The sequence below is a fragment of the Nannospalax galili genome, unplaced genomic scaffold (assembly GCF_000622305.1).
Source record: "Nannospalax galili isolate Female #2095 unplaced genomic scaffold, S.galili_v1.0 scaffold558, whole genome shotgun sequence".
Classification (NCBI taxonomy): domain Eukaryota; kingdom Metazoa; phylum Chordata; class Mammalia; order Rodentia; family Spalacidae; genus Nannospalax; species Nannospalax galili.
The window spans coordinates 369,902-390,244 of record NW_008340850.1 but is presented as its reverse complement, the minus strand read 5'-3'; the positions used below and the strand labels follow the sequence as shown (position 1 = coordinate 390,244).

Below are 20,343 nucleotides of genomic sequence, written 5' to 3'. Positions count from 1 at the left end.
TCCCAACAGGAAGCCCTGCTTTAAAAACCATCTCCAGTCCCGAAATTGCAGTTCATAATCGCTGGGATTACCGGCTGGAGCCCCCCGCGCGGTTCTAGAGGGGCTCGGGCATGCTCTTCCACCCACGGATTGGTGCCATCTACTGTCACTCAGGGCTTGAGCCTGGGAGAACTAAGCACTGACCAATGAAAGCACCGCGGTGAGGCGTGTGCAAAGAGCCCGACCGCCGGAGAGCAGGGCGGGTTTTCGCTGGCTGCTGGGGCCTTTGTCTCCCAACCTGCAGCCTGCTACCATCTTGGGTTGTTCGTCGTAGGTCCTTTTTCTGGAAGCAGGGAGATTGTACCCCGGCCTCTCTCGCCCTGTGTCGTGCAGCTCGGTGGAGACCCTAGTGAGCAGCTGGGTGTGCGGATCCGGACGTGGTGAGTGTGGACCGGAAGGGAAGCCGTGTCCCTCGGAGCGGGCGGTGGCGGCTCCCAGTCCTCCGTGCAGAGTCCCAGGCCCGAGCCCTGGTTGGGGCCGCGATGCTCCGTCCCCTCCAGCTGTGGGTGGCGCTGCCCGGCTCCCGGCACCGCGTCCTGTCCTGTCCCTGCACCGGGAGCCGAGCCCGGCTGCCGCTGCCTACGGCTTCGCTGGGCGAGTGGCCGGTGCGGACCCGGAGGACGCCGGGACTGGCCGTGGCTGCTCTGGCCTGGCCAGGGCAGCGCTGGGGACGCTGCGGGTGGAGCCGCCTGTGGGTCCGGAGACCGCGGGGGGGGGGGGACTTCCGGGTTCCTGCCAGCTGGGCAGTGCCAGTCGCCCAGGATTCTCCCAGATGCGCCGCTCCCGGGTCTCACCCTGCCACCCCCTTGCTCTGCGTGCGCTGGTGGCTTTGCGTCTCTCGCCTCCTGTCTCTGGATCTTGTGTTCTCTGCATCTGCATTTGCAATACCCGCCATCTGACTGTGCATGTGAGTCCATCCTTTCCTAGTGTCTTTTGGCCTCACCACTTCCCCAGAGGGCATTTCCTTGAGGACCCTCAGGTCTTCGGACGTAGATTGGAATTTTGCTGAGCACCATCCCTCTCTGACTCATTTAGGGAGCTAGGGAAGTGCTCAGCCAAGAGCCACGTCCCCAGCCTTTTTTTTTTTTTTAGACTAAAAGCTTACGGCAGACTTAGCAGCGTAGCTCAGCGTCTTGAGTGCTGGGAGTTACAGCAGCTGCCTCCCTGGCCTGTTTTGTCTCCCCACTTATGTCTTGTGTCCTTGTTAACATCTCTGAAATCCTGAAAGTGGGTATGAAGGCCTGGGCTGAAGAATGACTTTAGCTGGCTGGGCCCCCTACTCGATGTGGATGGTTAACCTGGCCTGTGGTCTTCCAGAAGCAGCTGTGTGGGGAGGCCTCAGCCCTTCCCTGCCCCTTTGGTACTTTTTGTATGCTCCCCTCAGTGCCCTGTTAAGGAAAAAGAAGGGAGAGTGTTTAAAACTGGGTTCAGATCTCACCTTCAAGGCAGGTATGGTGGTGCAGGCCTGTCATAGCAGTTAAGCAGGAGGCTGAGGCAGGAGAAAGGACCACAGTGTTGAGAACAACCTGGGCTACAGAGTGAGTTCAAGGCCAACCTGAGGAACTTAGGAAAATGCTGTCTTTGAAAAAAAAAAAAAAAAAAAAAAAACAGGGAGCAGGTTAGTGGTAGTGTGTGCTTGGGAGGTGTAGGCCCTGAGTTCCAATCTCAGTCACCTCAGTCACCTTCTCAGTCACCTCAGAGAAGTCCATACTCTCTTTTTGCAGAATGGTGCGATGTCATTCTCTAACTCCCAGTGTAATGGGCCCACTATAAGGCAACAATAGAATTGCCTCAGAGAGACCCAGACTGCTCAGAGCCACCAGCGCTCCCCTCTGGAACCATCAAACTTAGGAGGGGGTGGGATAGGGAGCTCTGTCCACTGTATGGAAAGAAAAGTTGAGACTGGGGGGATGGGACTTAGGGGAAGTGACTACCTCACTGACTGCCACTGGCTAGTCACAATAGTGACTTGACCATCTCTGGACTTCAGAAGACTGAGTTTTCACAGGGCTCAGAGAGGCACCGCAAAAGGATTGGAGATGCAACATTTGCTGGTGTTCTCCAGTCTCTGAGGATGGAAAAGGGACTAAAGGGTCTGTAGGAAAAAGATAGTGGAAGCAAGTCAGGCCTGAAAGGTTAAAGGAAGAAGGCAGGATGTGAGGGCTTTAGGGAGGAGGCCAGGGTCTGAGGAAGGAGGCCAGAGTCTGAGGGAGGAGGCCAGGGTCTGAGGGAGGAGGCCAGGGTCTGAGGAAGGAGGCCAGGGTCTGAGGAAGGAGGCCAGGGCCTGAGGAAGGAGGCCAGGGCCTGAGGAAGAAGGCCAGGGTCTGAAGGAGGAGGCCAGGGTCTGAGGGAGGAGGCCAGGGTCTGAGGGAGGAGGCCAGGGTCTGAGGGAGGAGGCCAGGGCCTGAGGGAGGAGGCCAGGGTCTAAGGGAGGAGGCCAGGGTATAAGGGAGGAGATCAGGGTCTGAGGGAGGAGGCCAGAGCTTGAGGGAGGGGGCATAGTCTGAGAGCCAAAGGAAGAGAAGGGTATCTGAGAGAGGAAAGTCAAGGGAAGAGTTTGAAAGGAAGAGATTTTTTTAAAAATATTTCATTTGTTATTTTATGTGTATGAGTTTATTGCCTACAATGTAGCATGTAAGTGCACCCGTGTCATGCAATGCCTGCAGAGGTCAAAAGAAGGTGTCAGATCCCCTGGAACTGGAGTTACAGACAGTTGTTTAGCTACCATGTGGGTACTGGGACTCAAACCCAGGTCCTCTGCAAGAACAACCAGTGTTCTTAACTGCTGAGCCATCTCTCCAGCCCAATATTTTATTCATTATTTTTATTTGTTTATGTATATAAGTGTATTGCCTACATGCATGTAAGTGCACCTGTGTCATGCAATGCCTGCAGAGGTCAGAAGAGAGAGTGGGATCTCCTGGAACTGGAATTACATACAGTTTTAGCTGTAATGACACGGGTGCACTTGTGGGTGCTGGGAATTGAACCCAGGTCCTCTGCAAGAGCAACCAGTGCTGTTAAATGCTGAGCCATCTCTCCAACCCCAGAAGAGAAGATTTGGAGGGACTCTGAGGGTGGAGACCTGTTCTGAAGTGGGGAAAGATTTGGGGAGATACAAAGAGTGAAAGCACGGCCTTATGGAAAGACTGAGGCAGGGAAGAAAGAAGAGAAATACTGAGGGGACATGGGATGGAAAAGAAGCCCCTGACTCTGGAGTCTGCTGAAAGTCTCTTGTCAGCTGAGTCAAGAATTCCAACATAATTAGAAACGCTTGTTGTGAAGTATAGGGAATACTCTCTCTGTATAGCAGTATCTCAAATAAGAATGTTAAAGTTGTGATGAACCAATCTGAAACACCAGATACAACCTGTGAGTTTGGCCTTGCTCCCTTTCCAGATGTAACGTGAACTTCTCTGGGAATCTTTGTGACCCACTGCTGTGAGGAGATCCAAGGAAGACACCCCTTCTCTGGAAACTGGAAATGGTGAGTTTGTGGTCCGCCTTCCAGATCCAGGGGAGGGAATCTGTAAGCCCCATATACTGTCCCTTAGGTTACCATTTTCTGTGCCACTTGGCTACTGGATTTTAATCCCCAGTTCCTAGGACCTTCATATTTGGTTTCCATGGCAAACCTGTTGTCTAGATGATCTCATATCTGTGACTGTGACATCATGTTTCATTCTGTCTCCTAGATACCCAGAACCCAATCTATTTGTGTTCTGAGCCCTCTCTCTGCCTTCTGATGAACTTAGGTAGCCCACATTTGGCTCTAACCCTCTGGAGGCATCTCACCCTGACCTGACCAGGCTGTCATGGGGATGGACTACTGCCAGTGTGTTTGAGCTACCAGTCAGTGGTCCAGAGAGGCTTCAGGGCTGCTGGAAACATTGGTGGCAATGCGCTCTGGCTGCTTGCAGGGGGTGCTCTGCCATATCTCAGTATTGGGCACGGGGTTGAATATTGGACATGGGGCAGCAGGAGATGGAGACTTCAGCCATAGTGTGGAGTGGCTTAGGAAGCTGAATTTAGACTTTTGTCAGCCTGAATAATGATGGCCATCTGCTCCCTGGAAAGCAATGAAAAGGAGTGCAGTCACTGGCACATGGCAGGCAGGATCCTAGTAACCCTTTTGCCTCCCAGGCCCTACCTCGGCCTCTTGGATGTGCCTCCCAACAGCAGGCCTTGAGGTAAGAGTTACACAGAAGGGCTGAATATGTTTCTGTTTATGAGGTTCATACACCCAGCCTGAGCCCTTGAAGCATAAGATGATACCCAGGGAATCCTAGATGCACATAGCTGAAGAGACTTAGAGACAGGAGGTACGGTGAGAGACAGGCCAGCAGGCCACAGTTAGGGCCCAAGGCTCCTAAGCTTCCAAGAAGAGGTACGTTTTGACTCCTTGTCCCTCACGTCCCCTTCTACCTGGGGGAAAGGAACAAGCCATGGAGCTTGGAGACATGAAGCAGATGCTCAGGAGCTGAACAAAGGGTTCTTCTGTCTCTGCCCTGAGGCCCACTGTCCCTGGTTCGTGTGATTCTTTCAGAGTTGAGAACTGATAACTGAATCACATGGGGCAGAGTGGGAAGCTCTGGAGATTCAGAGGGCTGTACCCCAAACCTGCCATGGAAAATGCAGAGTTCCCTTTGTCTCTGCAAATATGCCCCTCTAGTCTTTGCCTCTTTCCTTTTCTTTGTTTTGTTGTTGTTGCTTTCAGACAGGGCCTTAGTATGTAGCCAAGGTTAGCCTCAAGCTTATGAAAATCCTCCTGCTTCAGACTCCTAAGTGTCAAAATTTATGGATGTGAGTGACCAACCCTAACCCTCTGTACCTTTTTCTTTCCCTATCTCTGTCTCTGTGTCACTAACACCCTGAAATTGCATGTGAAGGCCTGGTCTGGAAAGAGACTTTGGCCAGCCCCCAGCTAGGTAGATAACCTGAGATGCAGGATTCCAGGATCCACTGTGCACTGAGGCCTCGACCCCTTCCCATCTCCTTCCCTTTCTGGATTTCCCACTCAGTGCCTTGTTAGGGTAAATCAAGGGAAGAGGTCTAGACCTTGGCTCACATCTATCCTTCAAACTAGATAGTATAGACCTGTGATCTTGGCTACTGAGGGGACTGAGGCAGGAAGGAATATCAAAAGTTTGAGACCATTCTTGGCTGCCTAAGCTATTTGAGGCCAAATTCAGCAAGTCAGTGAGACGTTGTCTCAAAAACAAAAACAATAAAACAAAAGGGTATAGTCCAGTGCTTAAGTGATATGCATGGTCTTGGGTTTCATTCCCAGTTACCTCCTTGCTGTGAGATGTCAGAGAAACGAATACCCTCTTTTGAGACTCATTTTGTTCTTCAGTCAACTTCTGCCTTCCAGTGTGGTGGGGCCACAGCCAGGCAAGGGTAAAGAATTGCCTCACAAAGGCCTGGAGCTGCTTTAGAGCCTACCAACCTTCCCCTCTATACCCTGAAACCCAAGAGAGGTGTGAGATGAGAGCTTTGTCCATTGTTCAGAAAGTACAAGAAGGTGAAGCCAAGGCCAGAGGATGGGCTTAAGGGGTGACTCTTAACTGCTTGCCACAGTGGGGCAGGTGGGGCCGTGTCTTGGCCCTTACAAGGTTACAGAAGCCTGTGTCTTCCCGCGTAGGCTTAGTGTGGCCTCAGAAGGACGTGAGAAATAGTACTGATTTTCCTGTCTCTTAGGATAGTGGAAGGACTGTATTGTTTGAGGGAAGAGGATCTGTGGGAGGAAGGCAGGCCTGAAGGATAAAAGGGAAGAAGACAGGCTGTGACTGAGGAAATGAGGGCCTCAGGGAGTAGGCTGGAGCTTATGGGAGGAGGTGAGGTCCTCAGAGAGCAGTTGAGGATTTGATGGATAAGCTGCAGGTCTGAGGAAGGAAATGAGGGTCTGAGGGAAGGGACACAGTCTACAGAAGTCTGGGGACCAAGTAGGAAGAAGCAATTACCTAGGAGGAAAGAACTGAGGCCAGAGGAGATTTGGAGGGGGCCTGAGGGTAGAAGTGACAGTTTGAGAGAAGAAAGTAGTATTTTAGGCTGGGAGTAGGGGAGGAGATGAGGGCCTGAGGGAAGAAATGAGGGCCCAAGGGAAGGGACATGGGCTGCAGCAGTCTGAGGATTGAGTGGGTCTAAGTGGTTCTGAGGCAGGAAACAGTTGAGGGAACAGGGTTCTAAGACGAGATTTGGAGTAGATCTGAGGTGGGGGCCAGTTCTGAGGAAGGAATGGCTTTAGACTTACTCGTGCAACAAGCAAGAGAGCCAGTGGGGTTCTACCAGCTGCAAACTCCAGGTCAGCCTAGGCTACATAGTGAGCCTGGGCTACATAGTGAGACTCTGTCTCAAAACAAAACACAGTGAAAAACATGAGACTATATGAATATATGTGTACATATATATACATGAATGTATGAAAGTATATGACACCTTAACTTATCCTCGTAGGATAGACTTTAATGCTTTCAAGTCATTGATAATCTGAGCCATGAGTGACTGCTACATCTGTCTTTTTTTGCTTGAATGTGGTGAGGGGCGTGTTCGCGTGTGTGCGTGCGTGTGTGTGTGTGTGTGTGTGTGTGTGTGTGCGCGCGCGTGCGCGCGCGCGTGAGTTGTGAGATAATTTTTTTTTTTTGAGACGGGGGTCTCCCTGTAGTCCCAGTTGGCCTGGAAATCACTGTGTAGACCAGGCTGGCTTCAGTCTCACAGAGATCTGCCTGCTTCTGCAGGCATTAAAGGCATGCAGTACCACACCAGACTCTAATAGGTTTTTGCTATTTACAAAATAGATCTAATAGGAGGGTGGGGTGAGGGTGGTAATGAAGCTTAAATTGCCAGTTACTGGTCATTTTCTCCACCAACTGACTTAGACTGCCTGGTGATATGGCATAATGTCTTTCCTTTTAGGCTTGGGAACAGGTTTGTCCCAGTTATGGAGAATATATCCGAGAGACAAATCATTAAGCATCAAAAGGGCGTAAAAGTCAAAGGACTGGGAAATGGAAGTTAGTGTAGTGGTAGGAGCTAAGTTTCAGAGTGTCTGGGAATCAGCAGCAGCCTGCACTACTCAATTTTGGAGTTGCTTTGTCAGTGAGAACCAAGGCCTGAAAGCTCCCAAGTAATTGTGGGAGTATGCTCTTTCCAATTCTAGAGTTACCTTAGTCAATGGGAACTAAGTTTCTTGACTAGCAAGAACAAGTACCCACAAATCATCTTGGTTAGCAAGGTAAACTTTAAAAAAAAAAAGCTGTGATTGTCTCTCTTAGATATGGTATTAATTTCCTTCCTGAAAGAATCTGGAGTGATCAGGAAGAAACCCAAGAAGAAAAGGCTGTTTGTTCTAGCTTCAATGTGTTGGAGATTCCTGGATGCAGGGAAATCCTAGATTCTCTTCAGACCCAGTTGGTAGATTTGGGAATGAAAGAGGAATGTTAATATGGTTAAACTTTTCATTTTTTTTCCCTTTTTTTTTTTTTCATTTTGTGTTGCTTTGTTTTCTAAGATAGGGTCTCACTATGTAGCCCTGGCTGGCCTGGAACTTGCTATGTAGACCAGGCTTTGTACTCACAGAGATCCACCTGCCTCTGCCTCCCAAGTGCTGGACTTAAAGGCAGCTTCTTTTTTAAAAAACAATATTATGTTTATTTTATGTGTATGAGTGCTTTGCCTGCATATAAATGTTAAGTGTACCACATGTGTGCAGTTCCCATAGAGGCCAGAAGAGGGTGTTGGATCCCCTAGAACTGGAGTTACTGATGGTTGTTAGCCACTGTGTGGGTGCTGGGAACTCTACAAGAATAGCCAGTGCTCTTAACTGCTGGGCCACCTCTTCAGTCCCCTTTAATTCTTATTTTTTATTTTATGTGTATGAATGTTTGCCTGCATGTATTTTAGTGCACCAATGCATGCAATGACTGTGGAGGTCAGAAGAGGATATTTCCTAGCTATAGAATTACAGACAGTTGTTAGCCACTATATACATGCCGAGAATCAAACCCAAGTCCTCTGGAAGAACAGCCAGTGCTCTTAACCCCTGAGCCTGCTCTCCAGTCCTCTTTAATTCTTATTTTTTATTTTATGTGTATGAATGTTTGCCTGCGTGTATGTAAGCGCATCCATGCATGCAATGACTGTGGAGGTCAGAAGAGGGTGTTCCCTGGATATAGAATTATAGACAGTTGTTAGCCACCATATACATGCCGAGAATCAAACCCAGGTCCCCTGGAAGAGCAGCCAGTGCTTTTAACCCCTGAGCCAGCTCTCCAGGCCCTTTTTGGGGGGCCAGGGAGGACAACACAGAGTCTAACTATGTAGCCCTGGCTGGCCTAGAACTCACTGTGTAGACTAGCCTGACTTTTCACTCACAGAGATCTACCGCCTCTGCCCCAAGTGGTAGGATTAAAGACATGTGCCACCATGTCCAGCTTCTTTTTTCTTTTTTTATATTTTGAATTATTTATTTTAATATTGTATTTCTTATTTTTTGTTATTTTATGTGTATGAGTGTATTACGTGCATGTATGTAAGTGCACCTATGTCATGCCATGCCTGTGGAGGTCAGAAGAGGGCATCAGATCCCCTGGAACTAGAGTTACAGATGTTGTTAGCCCCTATGTGGGCTCTGGGAACTGAACCTGGGTCCTCTGCAAGAGCAGCCAGTGCTCTTAACCATTAAGGTATCTCTCTAGCACCCCCTTAATTGTTTATTTTTATCTTATTTGTACGAGTGTTTTGCCTGCAAGTGTATAACTGTAGCATGTGTATGCAGTCCCCTTGGGCACCAGAAGAGGGTGTTAGATCTCCTGTAACTGGAGTTAGGAATGGTTGTTAGCCACCATGTGGGTGCTAGGAACCAAACCTGGGTCCACTGCAGTGCTCCTAACCCCTGAGCTGTCTCTCGTCTCTTTTTCTTTTGTAAACATTCTTGCTTGCGGTCAGTTTTCTCTGTCACGTTGAAGCATATGGCTCCTAATCAGACTCTAGAGCAAGGAAATTCTTTTTCTTCCCTGCCCCTTCTATGGCTGCCTCATTTCCAGTGGGTCACCTGTTTCCAAATGTGTGGGAAGCAGGGTTTCACATCCAGAACCAAGACCAGCAACTCCAGCTCCTCCTAGGACTAGCAACAATTAACATCTCACCTTCCTTGAAGCATTCCAAATACCAAATTCCCCTTTGTACAATATGGTGAGCTGTTTTTTCCTCCTGGTATATTACTGTCAGTTTTTTGTTTTGTTTTGTTTTGTTTTTTCTCTTGAGTCATGGAGCATAGGATTTTTAAATTGAATTTTATAGATTTTCATATAATACAATTTGGTATTTAGGTCCCCTCCTTTATCCACACCTCCTCTTATTGCCTGCCTGCCCAATTTAATGTACTCTATTCTATATCTAATAAGGCCTATAGAGGCTAATTTGTGTCCCCAAATGCCCTTCAGTGTGGGTCCATCCACTGGAATCTGATTAGCCTACCAAGAGTCCCAGGCTTGAAGGACTGTCTCTGTCCCTCCCAGCAGCCACCAGTTGTCACAATTCCCTTAGTTGGAGCTTCGTACCGACTTCCTCATATGTATGCTACTTTTTTTTTTTTTTTTCTGGTTTGAGCTTTCTTGGGATTGAACACAGGATTTTTCAAACATTTTAAAATTCTGTTTGTTGGTATATCACACGAAAATGAAACTGAGATTCATTGGACCCCTTGTGAATGATCTTGGTGTCTGCTTTGCATAGCCACAGCCGCTCTGTCATAATGTCTGTGGGTTGAGCTTCCCCCTTGAATACTTTACAAACTGATGTGTCCTCATACCGGTCTCTGGGCTTCCAGGCCTTGGAGGTCAGAATTGCCTGGGTCCTGGTACCCACAGCCTTGTCTCGCCTGTCCTGGAGTGTGTAGTAAATATCAGCCCCCATACCTCTTCTCTGTGGCCTGAGGAGGGATGCTGAGTGACCTCTCATGGGAGGGCTCGATGCCCTGCAGCTTTGATAGCCCCCAGACTGTCACCCAAGAGGCTCTTCAGTTTTCTCATATCTGGGCTATGTTTGAATGCTGTTAAAAGTGAACATGAGAATGCAGCCACTATTTTAATTTCAGATTTTTGCTCCTTTGGATGCGTTGGTGATTTGAATGAGGAATGTATTCAAGTATTTGAAATACTTGGCCCCAGTGTTTGGCACCGTTGGCCGAAGTTTGGGAGGTATGGTGTTACTGGAAGACACACAGCATGGAGGGTGGGGGAGTATCTAGCCATGTCTACTTCCAATTTCACTCTATACTTCCTCCCTGTGATTGAAGATGAGTGCTCCGCTCTCTGCTCTGGCTGCCTTCTGCCATGCCTCCCTGCCATGATGGACTCTTATCCCTTGGAAACTGCAAGCCAAGTAAACCCTTTCTTCTGTATGTGACCTATGGTGTTTATCACAGCAACAGAAAAGTTAACTAATACAAATATGTACCCACGGTGATTTGGAGATCATATGTTGGTTTATTTTTAGCTATTTTTAAAATGTTTTAAATTTTATGTGTGTGGCTGGGCGTGGTGCACACTTTAGTCCAACACCCTGGCAGAGACAGGCAGATGTCTGTGAGATTGAGGCCAGCCTTAATTCCAGTTCCAGAGGAACCAGTCCCCTCTCTGGCATTGCACGACACAGGTGCACCTACATACATGCAGGCTAAACAGTCATACACAAAAAGTTTTTTTTTTTTAATTTTGTGCATGCCTTTAGTCCCAGCACTTGGGAGGCAGAGGCAGGTGGATCTCTGTGAGTTCGAGGCCAGCCTGGTCTACATAGTGAGTTCCAGGCCAGCTAGGGCTACAGGGAGACCCTGTCTCAAAAAGACAAAAAATAATAATAATAAAATTTTGTGCATATGAGTGTAGAGTGTGCATGTGCCACGGCGTGTGTGTGAGGGTCAGAAGACGGCTTTTGAGACTTGCTTCTCCCCCCTCATCTTGTTGAGGCAAGGGCTTTCTTCCTGTTTCCACTGCTGCCCTGCATACTGTGTTCTCCTCCTCCCACTGCTCACCTCACCCAAAGAGATGTGTGCCCCTGCATCCTGCTTTTTGTATGTGGATTCGAGCATCAAACTTTGATTGTCGGGCTTGTACAGTGTCTGACCCTTTTACCCACTAAGCCATCTCCACAGCCTTGTGTTTAATTATTTTAAAGAATCAGCATACTAAAATAGCTGTAATAATTTCACATTTTAATTATTTTTATTTTATGTGTATATGAATGTTTTGCCTGCATGTATGTAGGGATACCGCATATGTGCAGTTTCTGCAGAGGCCAGAACAGGGGGTTGAATCCCCTGGAACTGGAATTAGAACAGGTGTTAGCTGCCATGTGGGTACTCGGAACCAAACCCACGTCCTGTGCAAGAACAGCCAGTGCTTTTAACCATTGAGCCATCTCTCCAGCCCCATAATTATTATAAGTGCTCCTTTTTGCCGTCCCCATGACCTCTCAAACACTTGTAATCTGTCATTGTTTGATATGAGCATTCTGACAGCTGTACTGAGGCCTTAGGTCTGCTTTTTGATGCATTTGGTCCCTCGTGCAAATGTTAAAATCCAGGCAAAGATAAGGCAAGACACAGAGAGCGCAGTGTCTTTATGTAGGCTGAACTTGCAGGGGGCTTAAGTCTTAAAAGCCTGGAGAAGAAAGGAAGTTCTTAAACGTCCCTGTCTGAGACAAACAGAAATGAGGAAGTTTGATTCTAGCTGTGTTAGTGTTCTAACCACAGACATGTCAGCTGAGCTCTGCTGACAGAGGTGGGGGGTATTAAAATCCCTGTTTTTCTTGATTCTTTTTCCATCAGGCTGTACATCATAGTCCTGGAATATTGTGTATGAGCCGGCTTCCCATAAACAGGGACCTGTGGGTTTTGTTTCTGGATTTTTCCCCAGCCTTTTCTGTCACAGTATTGAGGGTTGTAGACCATGGAAGTAGTCACATGCCTACATAAAACCATGTGCCCAGATTGCTTTGGTCCCAGAACTTGAGGTTTAGTCTGTGTTCCCTCAGATAGACTTGTTAGAGCTGAGACACTCCATGTATCGGCAATCTCCTTCCAGGAGGAACTGCTGGACTTAGAGATGTTAGTGTAGTGAGCAGGGGGAGCCGGATGAGGAAGTGCTGAGTGCCCAGCAGTGGTGTGGACACTATTCCTGGGGGAATGTGAACAAACATCTATTCTCCTCAGACAGGGAACTAACAACAGACCAAAGTAAGGATAGTAGCAAAATCCAACTTAGTGAACCAATGAGTTTGATTGGGATTGTTACAGGAAAGATCAGGCAGGACACCAGTAGTACGCAGGAAGCAGGTGTTTTATTTAGGCTGCAGCCTGCTCCAGTCAGCTCAAGCCTCAAAATCTGGACCTTGCAGGGAAGTAATACATATCTTTTATACCTTAGACATTAGGTTACAGTGAGAAGGAAACTTACATATTGATTAACTATCAGTAAACGTCTAAAAGCAGGCAAATTATTATAAATTTAGAAAAAATACATTTAAAAAAATCTGTGCTGGGCATGGTGGTGTATGCCTTCAATCCCAACAGCAGAAGCAGGCAGATCTCTGTAAGATCGAGGCCAGCCCTATCTATATAGCGAGTTCCAAAAACAAAAACAACCGCAACAAAAAAAAAAAATCCCATTTGAAAACATTGCAGGAGTCTGTGTGAGGCAAACAGAACTGAGGAAGTTTCATCAGGACACAAGGCAGTGGTTCTAGCTAGCTGTGCCAGCATTCTAACTAAACACTTGTCAGCTGAACCTTGCTGACAGAGACAGAGAAAACATGGATTAAAATCCATATTTTCCTTAAATATTTTATCAGGCACTACATCAACTCCCCCTTTGAGACTTGTTATTTAACCCAGAGTTAAACTATAGAATATCAGTTTTTTCTTGGTTAGGGCCTCATATAACTCCACCAGCTTGCTTCTCCTCTCCACATGGCTTCTATAGAAGAAGTAATACATCTCATACAAAGGGGAGCCAGACAAGGAAGTAACAGGTTTCTAACATGCGAATGCGTCAACTAGGCTTTTTAAAACCATCCTCCAGATAAAGGGTTTGGGTCCCAGCCCTTAATTTCTGTTCAGGTTTGTACTGGTACATGGGATACCTGGCCATCAGGTGATGTATTCTTTCACATGGGGTCTCTCCTATCATACTGGTGTGGCAAGGCCCTAATCGACTAATACATTTTTGTGTGTACCTCTGATGTGAGGACCCGGTTTTGGACTCTCACCATTTTGTTCGGTGAGATTTTGGCTTCATTGCAATATGGAATAAGTGTCTTGGCTCATCCCTATCCAGGGCCATTCTTCACCCATTTACCCAATTGTCAACTCCAAGGCTTTTGGCACTTCTCTCTACCTAGTCTATAAAGAGGTTTTCATCTAAAAAGAGAAGTTTAAGATTTGCGCTTAACTCTCTTATTAACTTTTTTATTTATTTAGTATATAAATGTATTGCCTACATGTGTGTAAGTGCACCTGTGTTGTGCAGTGCCCTCAGAATTCAGAAGAGGGCATTGGATCCCCCAGATGGTTGTTAGCCTCCATGTGGGTGCTGACCATTGAATCCAGGTCCTCTGCGAGAGCAGCTAGTGCTCTTAACCACTGAGCTGTGTCTCCAGACCCTAGATGTCTCTCCAGACCCAGCTGTCTCTCCAGATCCTAGATCTTTAAGTAGTTTGTATTTAAATGTAATTTAATGCCTAGAAATTGTAATCCCTTATATTTTTAAAGATATTTGTTAAGTATCTTAGTCTTTCAATTTCCTTGTTGAGCACTTAAGACCATGCAATTAGCCAAAATTAGCCTCTCATTAAAAAAATTTTAAGGTCATTTGAACTTGAGAAATGCTTCTGGCTCCATTAATTTTCCTTGTACCAGCTTGATAAGTCAAAAAGCCTGGCTTGACCATGGCTTCTCTTGGAAGTACTGAGGAAACTTTCCTCAGTGTTGACCTTCTCTATAGATTGGCTACTGGTTTAAGTTCATTTGGTGGTTCTCCATAGCCTCCCTGAATAAGAAGTCAGGTGACTCATCATGTTTATAGGATACTTTTAGAGATGCTCCATAGTCCAGTGACCTTGGAGGGCAAGAGGCAAATTATTGTCCCTTTAAACCCTCTAACAATATTGCTGTAGGCCTCCAGGCATGGTTAGCAAAAGATTAGTCACATGGTTTGGCATTCTCAACTACTGTTAAATAAAGCTTATATAAAAACCAAACAATTTTGAATAAATGTTGCAAACACTAGTAATTTAGAATTAAATAGTGAACCAGTAATTTTGGTTACTAATTTTTTATGTGTAACATCTAGTTGCCTTAAGAGTTTAATACTTTCAAGGCAAAGATCCTGTTATTTTAAAGAATACCATGTACATTTGCATTTGTGTTATAAATGACAATGAACAAAATTTATATTACAGATATGATTTATAAGATATTTCCCAAACACAATTCTCAGATTGAAAAGTTTGAACTGGATTATACATCATTATGGTTAATGAGCTCTTGGGAATTTCAAGAGTCAAAAATCATACTGTAGCATTTTTAAATGAATATGAAAAGGCAAAACAAAGGATTGGTAAAATCCTTTGAATCCTTAGAATCTTAGTGATTCTAGCATGTATTTATTTTATATTTTCATATCATGAGATATAATAACAAAATAGTTTACTGTTTTTTGTGAAAATTTTTGTTAGGGTACTAAGTAATGCTTATCCCTTTTAAAAAATATTTTATTTATTATTTTTATTTTATGTATGAGTATATCGCCTGCATGTATGTGAGTACACCTGTGTCATGCAGTGCCACAGAGGTCAGAAGAGGACTTCGGATTCCCCTGGAACTGGAATTAAGGATGGTTCATAGCCATCATGTGGCTGCTGGGAATCGAACCCGGGTCCTCTGTAGGAGCAGTCAGTGCTCTTAACCTCTGAGCCATCTCTCCAGCCCCTGCTTAGCCCTTTTTAAGGTGTTAGTGACAAACAAATGTTTGATTACATTAAATTTATCCCAGAGAGCCAATGAGTTTATTGAGTCTACCCACAGAGCAAGGTTGAAGAGTTGTTAATAGGTATATGGGTGACCAAAGGGTAGCTATATTGGAAAGTTTTTGGCCAGTGTCGTCAGTGACCCTCCACTGACCTTATGGATTATGAGCTGGTCCCTCTTTCATATATATATATATATATACACACACACACATATCCATTTCTCCTTAAGACCAGGAAGTGATTGGGCATAACATAATTGCATACAGTGGGCTGGGAAGAATGGCCAGATATTCAGATGAGAGTCACCTGTCTAATATTGTTTGAGATGAGGGAATATCCAAGTTAAGAAGCCCAATTTTGATGTTTGTAAGTAGGCACAGTTGAACTCATGAAGCTGACAGTTGTTTGGCTTAGTATATCGTATTGTATCATTATATTATTATCAGAACTCTGAAGCCAATTTACATACATAGAAAACAATATTACCTGCGCTTACATTGTGGATCTATGAGACTTTGTGACTTTTCTGGTAAAACCTCGTAGAAAACATAAGACAGTTAAAACAATTTTTTTTTCCTTTATATAGTTTAGAGAGTGGTCTACCAAAACCATGTCTGGCAGATATATGGCAAAACATTTTCAAGTTGATGTTTATAACATTCTGTAGATGAAGAAGCACCAAGTTAAAATAGCCAAGATTTTACTAGCATCAACATATTTTTAGGGAACTTATTCCGTATTTGCCCAGTTTAAATTTTCTGTAATAATCTACGGGGCATGTATACTTTTGTGCTGGAAGTCTCAAATCCATTTATATGGTTACTGTTAGTTTTTATTGAGAAAAAAAAATTTATTTACTGTTTTTTCTTTTTTTGTCAATTAGGTAATTAAATAAACCTTAGTATTCATTTTTACACCTGCATTAGTCTGTATTAGATTTTTTTTGTGTATTTTTTTTTTTCTATTCTTGTCCATTATTGTGGCACGATAGAGCAGCATCCCGTTTGGTTGCTCTTGCAGACATTTCTGTATCATGAGTTAAACAATAGTAACCTCTTTTGGAAATGCCTTATCCCTTAGCCTCCCAAGGGCATAATGCCTTTACTCTGGCTGTTTTGTGGCCCTTTCCCCTACCATAGAGTCAGGTGGCTAGCTGGATCTAGAGATGGGTCTTGCAGACATTTAGAGAGAAGTAGGCTTGAATCTGAAGTAGAAAGGCCAATTCCAGCTTCTCTGTGAGTTTAAATAGCAAACGGCAGTTTACTAAGGACATTTGTTTTTCTGTAAAACACAGAACCCAATGGTTTACATCAGGCAAAAGAATTAAGTCCAGTAAGTAACTGGCTGGACTCAAAACATCTGTTTCATTTATAACTTGTATACATTTGTTCAAGGATGCCCTTTAGTTTTTATTTTTTTATTTTATTTTTATTTTTTGGCTATCCATCTGTAAAACGAATTTATTTATTTTTTTTGTTGTTTTTTTTTTTTTTGTGTGTGTGTGTGTGTGTGTGTGTGTGTGTTTTAATGTTTTTCCTTTTAGAGCATCTTTTGGAGATCCTTTTATTTTTTAATATTTCTTTTGACTTTCTTTTAAAATTTATAGTTTGCCAATTTATATTAAATAAGAGCCAAGTTCTAATAGCTCTCAGACTGTTAATGAGGGCTACCCGTCTGTCTGGATTTGAAAAACCATATTACAATTCACCATTCATAATCTTATCTTTAAACACTTATAATCCAGAGAATAAGGAACATAGAGAGCAACAACATTTTGAAAAAACTTGGGAACAGACTATATTGGAAGACTGGCTGGAGAGAATCAGATTTAGAGCCTCTGTGTAGAAACAGTGGGTATTAGGACCTAGCAGGGCCATTTCTGTTTTTTCCTTCCTTGTGTAAAGCCGCAGCCATTTGGGCTTCAGCCAATGGCATCCCAAGCCTGAGCTCTTGGCCCAGCACCCCTGGACATATTAAAATCCAAGCTCTAGCATTTTAGAGCAAATGGCAGACCTGCAATAAAGCCAGTGGCCCAGAGAAGAAAGGAACCCTGACTGGGAAGAGCCAGTCTGAGTACCCTGCAGCTCCTTCCCTTGTCCCATGTCACCATTTAGAGCCCTTTTTCAGACTCTACATGGCTGTGACCATAGCCAGAGAATTAGGACCTCTTAGGACACTAGATGTCTCCAGGCTGTTTAATTTAATTTTATCCTCCCCCCTTTGGAGAGTTCCCTATCAATTGATGTCCCTCTGGGGAGTGTCTCCTATTAAGTGATTCACTCCCTTCATTTGTATAGTTCAGGAGTTGCTCCCTGTGGATTTGCAGTTTCCATCCTGCCCTGTGCACATGTGCACACATTTTCACACAGATAATGTCAGACAAAATTTCTATACTGCTCTCAACCCAGAATTCCAAGACAGAAAATCCAGATTTTCAACCAAAAAGGGATCATGGCTTCATCCTTCATGACTGCTGACTACCCTCGCCAGAGACTACTCTTTGTTTGCCACTCTCTCTGATCGACACCCCCCTTTTACCACCCCCCAGACTTCCTCCAGGACTAGTCAGAGTGTACTGTGGGACTCTTATAAGGAGGTGATGAAGTTCCTCTTCCACCAGTTTTGGTGGGGATCTCCTAGTTCAGTTGGGCAGTGCTCCAAATCCCTGCTCCTGATTCCTGTCTCCCTTGGGTTCCATTGTGCTCTGGGGCAACATCCTGGAGATGAGATGCAAAGTGAATAGTTCCTCCTACAGGCTCAAAACACCAGTGATGTGTTAAGGGGGAGTCATCCTCCAGCTTCAGAAGGAGGTTAAGCACAGGAGACAAGGGGGGCAAAAAGCCATCTCTACCTCCACCTTCCTGGCACAATCCACTTTCCTTGCTGTAAGTTGGGGAAAGATAAGGCAGGACGCTGGGAGCGTACAGGAAGCAGGTGTTTTATTTCTGCTGCAGCCTGCTCCAGTGGGCTCAAGCCTCAAAATCTGGGCCTTGAAGGGAAGTAGCACTTATACCTTAGACCCTGGGTTACAGTGAGAAGGAAACTTACATACTGACTTGCAAATTGAAGAAGCTTCATCCAAACAGAAGGAGAATGATTCTAGCTAGCTGTGTCTGCATTCTAACCACAAACTTACCAGCTGTGATTTGCTGACAGAGACAGAGGGAGAAAACAAGGATTAAAATCCATATTTTCCTTAAATATTGCATCCAGCTCTACAGCAGAAGTTGGTCTTGCCTGTAATTGGTGTTCTTTTATAAGGGACTTCAGACTTGCCTCTTGAAATTTATAGAATATTCTAAGAAAAAGTTTTGTTAGTTTCATTGTATTGGGACAAATTCATTGTCAAACTCTACTAGATTTCTTTGGTTATTTGAACATAAACTCATTGTGCTTTGGACTTTTTTTTTTTTTCTGCCTTACCATCTGTGCAGACTTTTTGTTTTTTTACTGTTTTGCTTGGTTTGCTTTTTGGGGTTTGATTTTCCCATTTTTATTAATTAGTTCTCATCCATTGAGCTCTTTCCCTGCAAACTTTCTGGGTGGTTCTTTTTTATGACCTCACTTTGTTCCATTTGTCCTAATTATCCTAAATTGTTGTAAGTCAGATTCACTGCTGGGAGGTGCATGTGGCATCCAATTCCCTCTTCCCACGGTCCTTGTGACAGTCTAAGGAAAAAAATTTTCCAAACCCCAGTTTGAAGAATCGTAACGAGTTTATTGGACTTGCTAACTGAGCTTGGGGTGCGGGTTTACTTACAGACAAGTGGGTGCCCTCCCATTCACAGCTGATTCCAAAAGTCCACCCCCAGACATAAATCCTGTGGTTCTGGACAGCCTTACAAAATGGCAAGGGGCTAGCCTCCTGGTTTTCCCAGCTTTCATACCCTTAGCCCCTCCCCTTCAAGTGACTATAGTCAACCGATTGGCTGGAAGAGGGAAGGGGAGTGGCTTCTTTGCAGAGCGTGGGAAGGAAGCAGGTCCATGGCTTGTCATCACAGGGTCAGAGGAACATCTTCTGGGTCACACAAGCCAAGCATAACCTGCAGAAGCCATAAATCAGCAGTTAGCAGGAGCACTCTTGGAAATGCTGACCTGTTCCCAAGATAACGAGGGTCCAGCTTGCATGTGTTCCCATGTCCTGGGCCAACTGCCTGATAATTTCAGAGTAGAGTCAAACTAAACTTTAACATGGTCAAGAAGGTGCCCTATTACACTATCTAATGTCGTAGCTATGGTCAAGAAGGTGCCCTATTACACTATCTGATGACATTCTTAGCTTTTTGATTAGTGAGACCTGGTGGTCTGCTAAGTTAATACATTTTATTAGTCATAAGTATGTTAATTCAGAAACAGAGGTAGACAAGGTGTGGCTACTTCTGGGGTTAAAGATTTTCCCAGATCATCTGTGAATAGGCTCTGGATGTCCAACATTCCAGACTCTCCATCTCTGGAGTGCTAATCAGTTGGTGAGCCTTGCAGGAAATTCAGTCCAAGGTACAGTTCTTTCTAGGAACTTTCTTTCACATTATCATCTACAAGGTTCATGCTCAGCCACACAAATGAGCTACCAAAAGAAGTCACCAGCTGGGCAAATAGCTCAGTCAGTGGGATCTTAGTTTCTTTTCCTGTTGCTGTGATAAAATATCCTAATAAAGGCAAGTTAAGAAAGGGTTTATTTTTGACTCACAGTTCAAGGATACAGTTAATTCGAGAGGGAACATCAAGGCAGCAGGAGATTGAAACAGCTGCTCATATGAGATCACAGGAAGCAGAAAGCGATGGATGCTTACTCAGCTCACTTTCTTTTTCATACAGTCCAGAACCAAAGAACATAATCAGGGTAATCCCTCACAGACAGTCTCAGAGGGTAGCCTTATCTTGATAATTCCTCACAGGTATGTCTGTCATTTTCCATCCCACAAGATTCTAGAGTCTTTCAAATTGGCAACTGACAATAACCATCACAGTTACTGTTCAATTTGCAGTACAGGCATGAGGTCTTGGGCTTGATCCCCAGAACCCAGATAAATATCTGGGCATAGTGGTGTGTGCTTGTAATCCTAGTGCTAGAAAAAAATGACACAGGCAGATACCTGGGACTTACTGGCCACCCAGCCTATCCTAATTCATGAGCCCCAGTTTCAGAAAATGCAAAGTGTACTGAATATAGTGGTGTATTCCTTTAATCCCAGCACTCAGGAGGTAGAGGCTGGCAAATCTTTGAGTTCAAGGCTAGATTGGTCGAAGGAAGGGAGGGAGGGAGGGAGGGAGGGA

The 20,343-nt window shown here is 45.0% G+C and overlaps 1 protein-coding gene across 1 annotated transcript in view; it reads left to right on the top strand.

Annotated features, from left to right (window-relative positions):
• The first annotated feature begins 814 nt into the window (after positions 1-814).
• The window catches only part of LOC103736349 (zinc finger protein OZF), a 30,691-nt gene continuing 11,162 nt past the window's right edge, over positions 815-20,343 (top strand). Inside the window, exons 1-2 of the mRNA XM_008835827.3 lie at positions 815-946; positions 3,439-3,526. Coding sequence (XP_008834049.1) covers positions 3,524-3,526 — 3 coding nt within the window. The 5' untranslated portion in view covers positions 815-946; positions 3,439-3,523. The remainder of the gene's footprint in view (positions 947-3,438; positions 3,527-20,343) is intronic.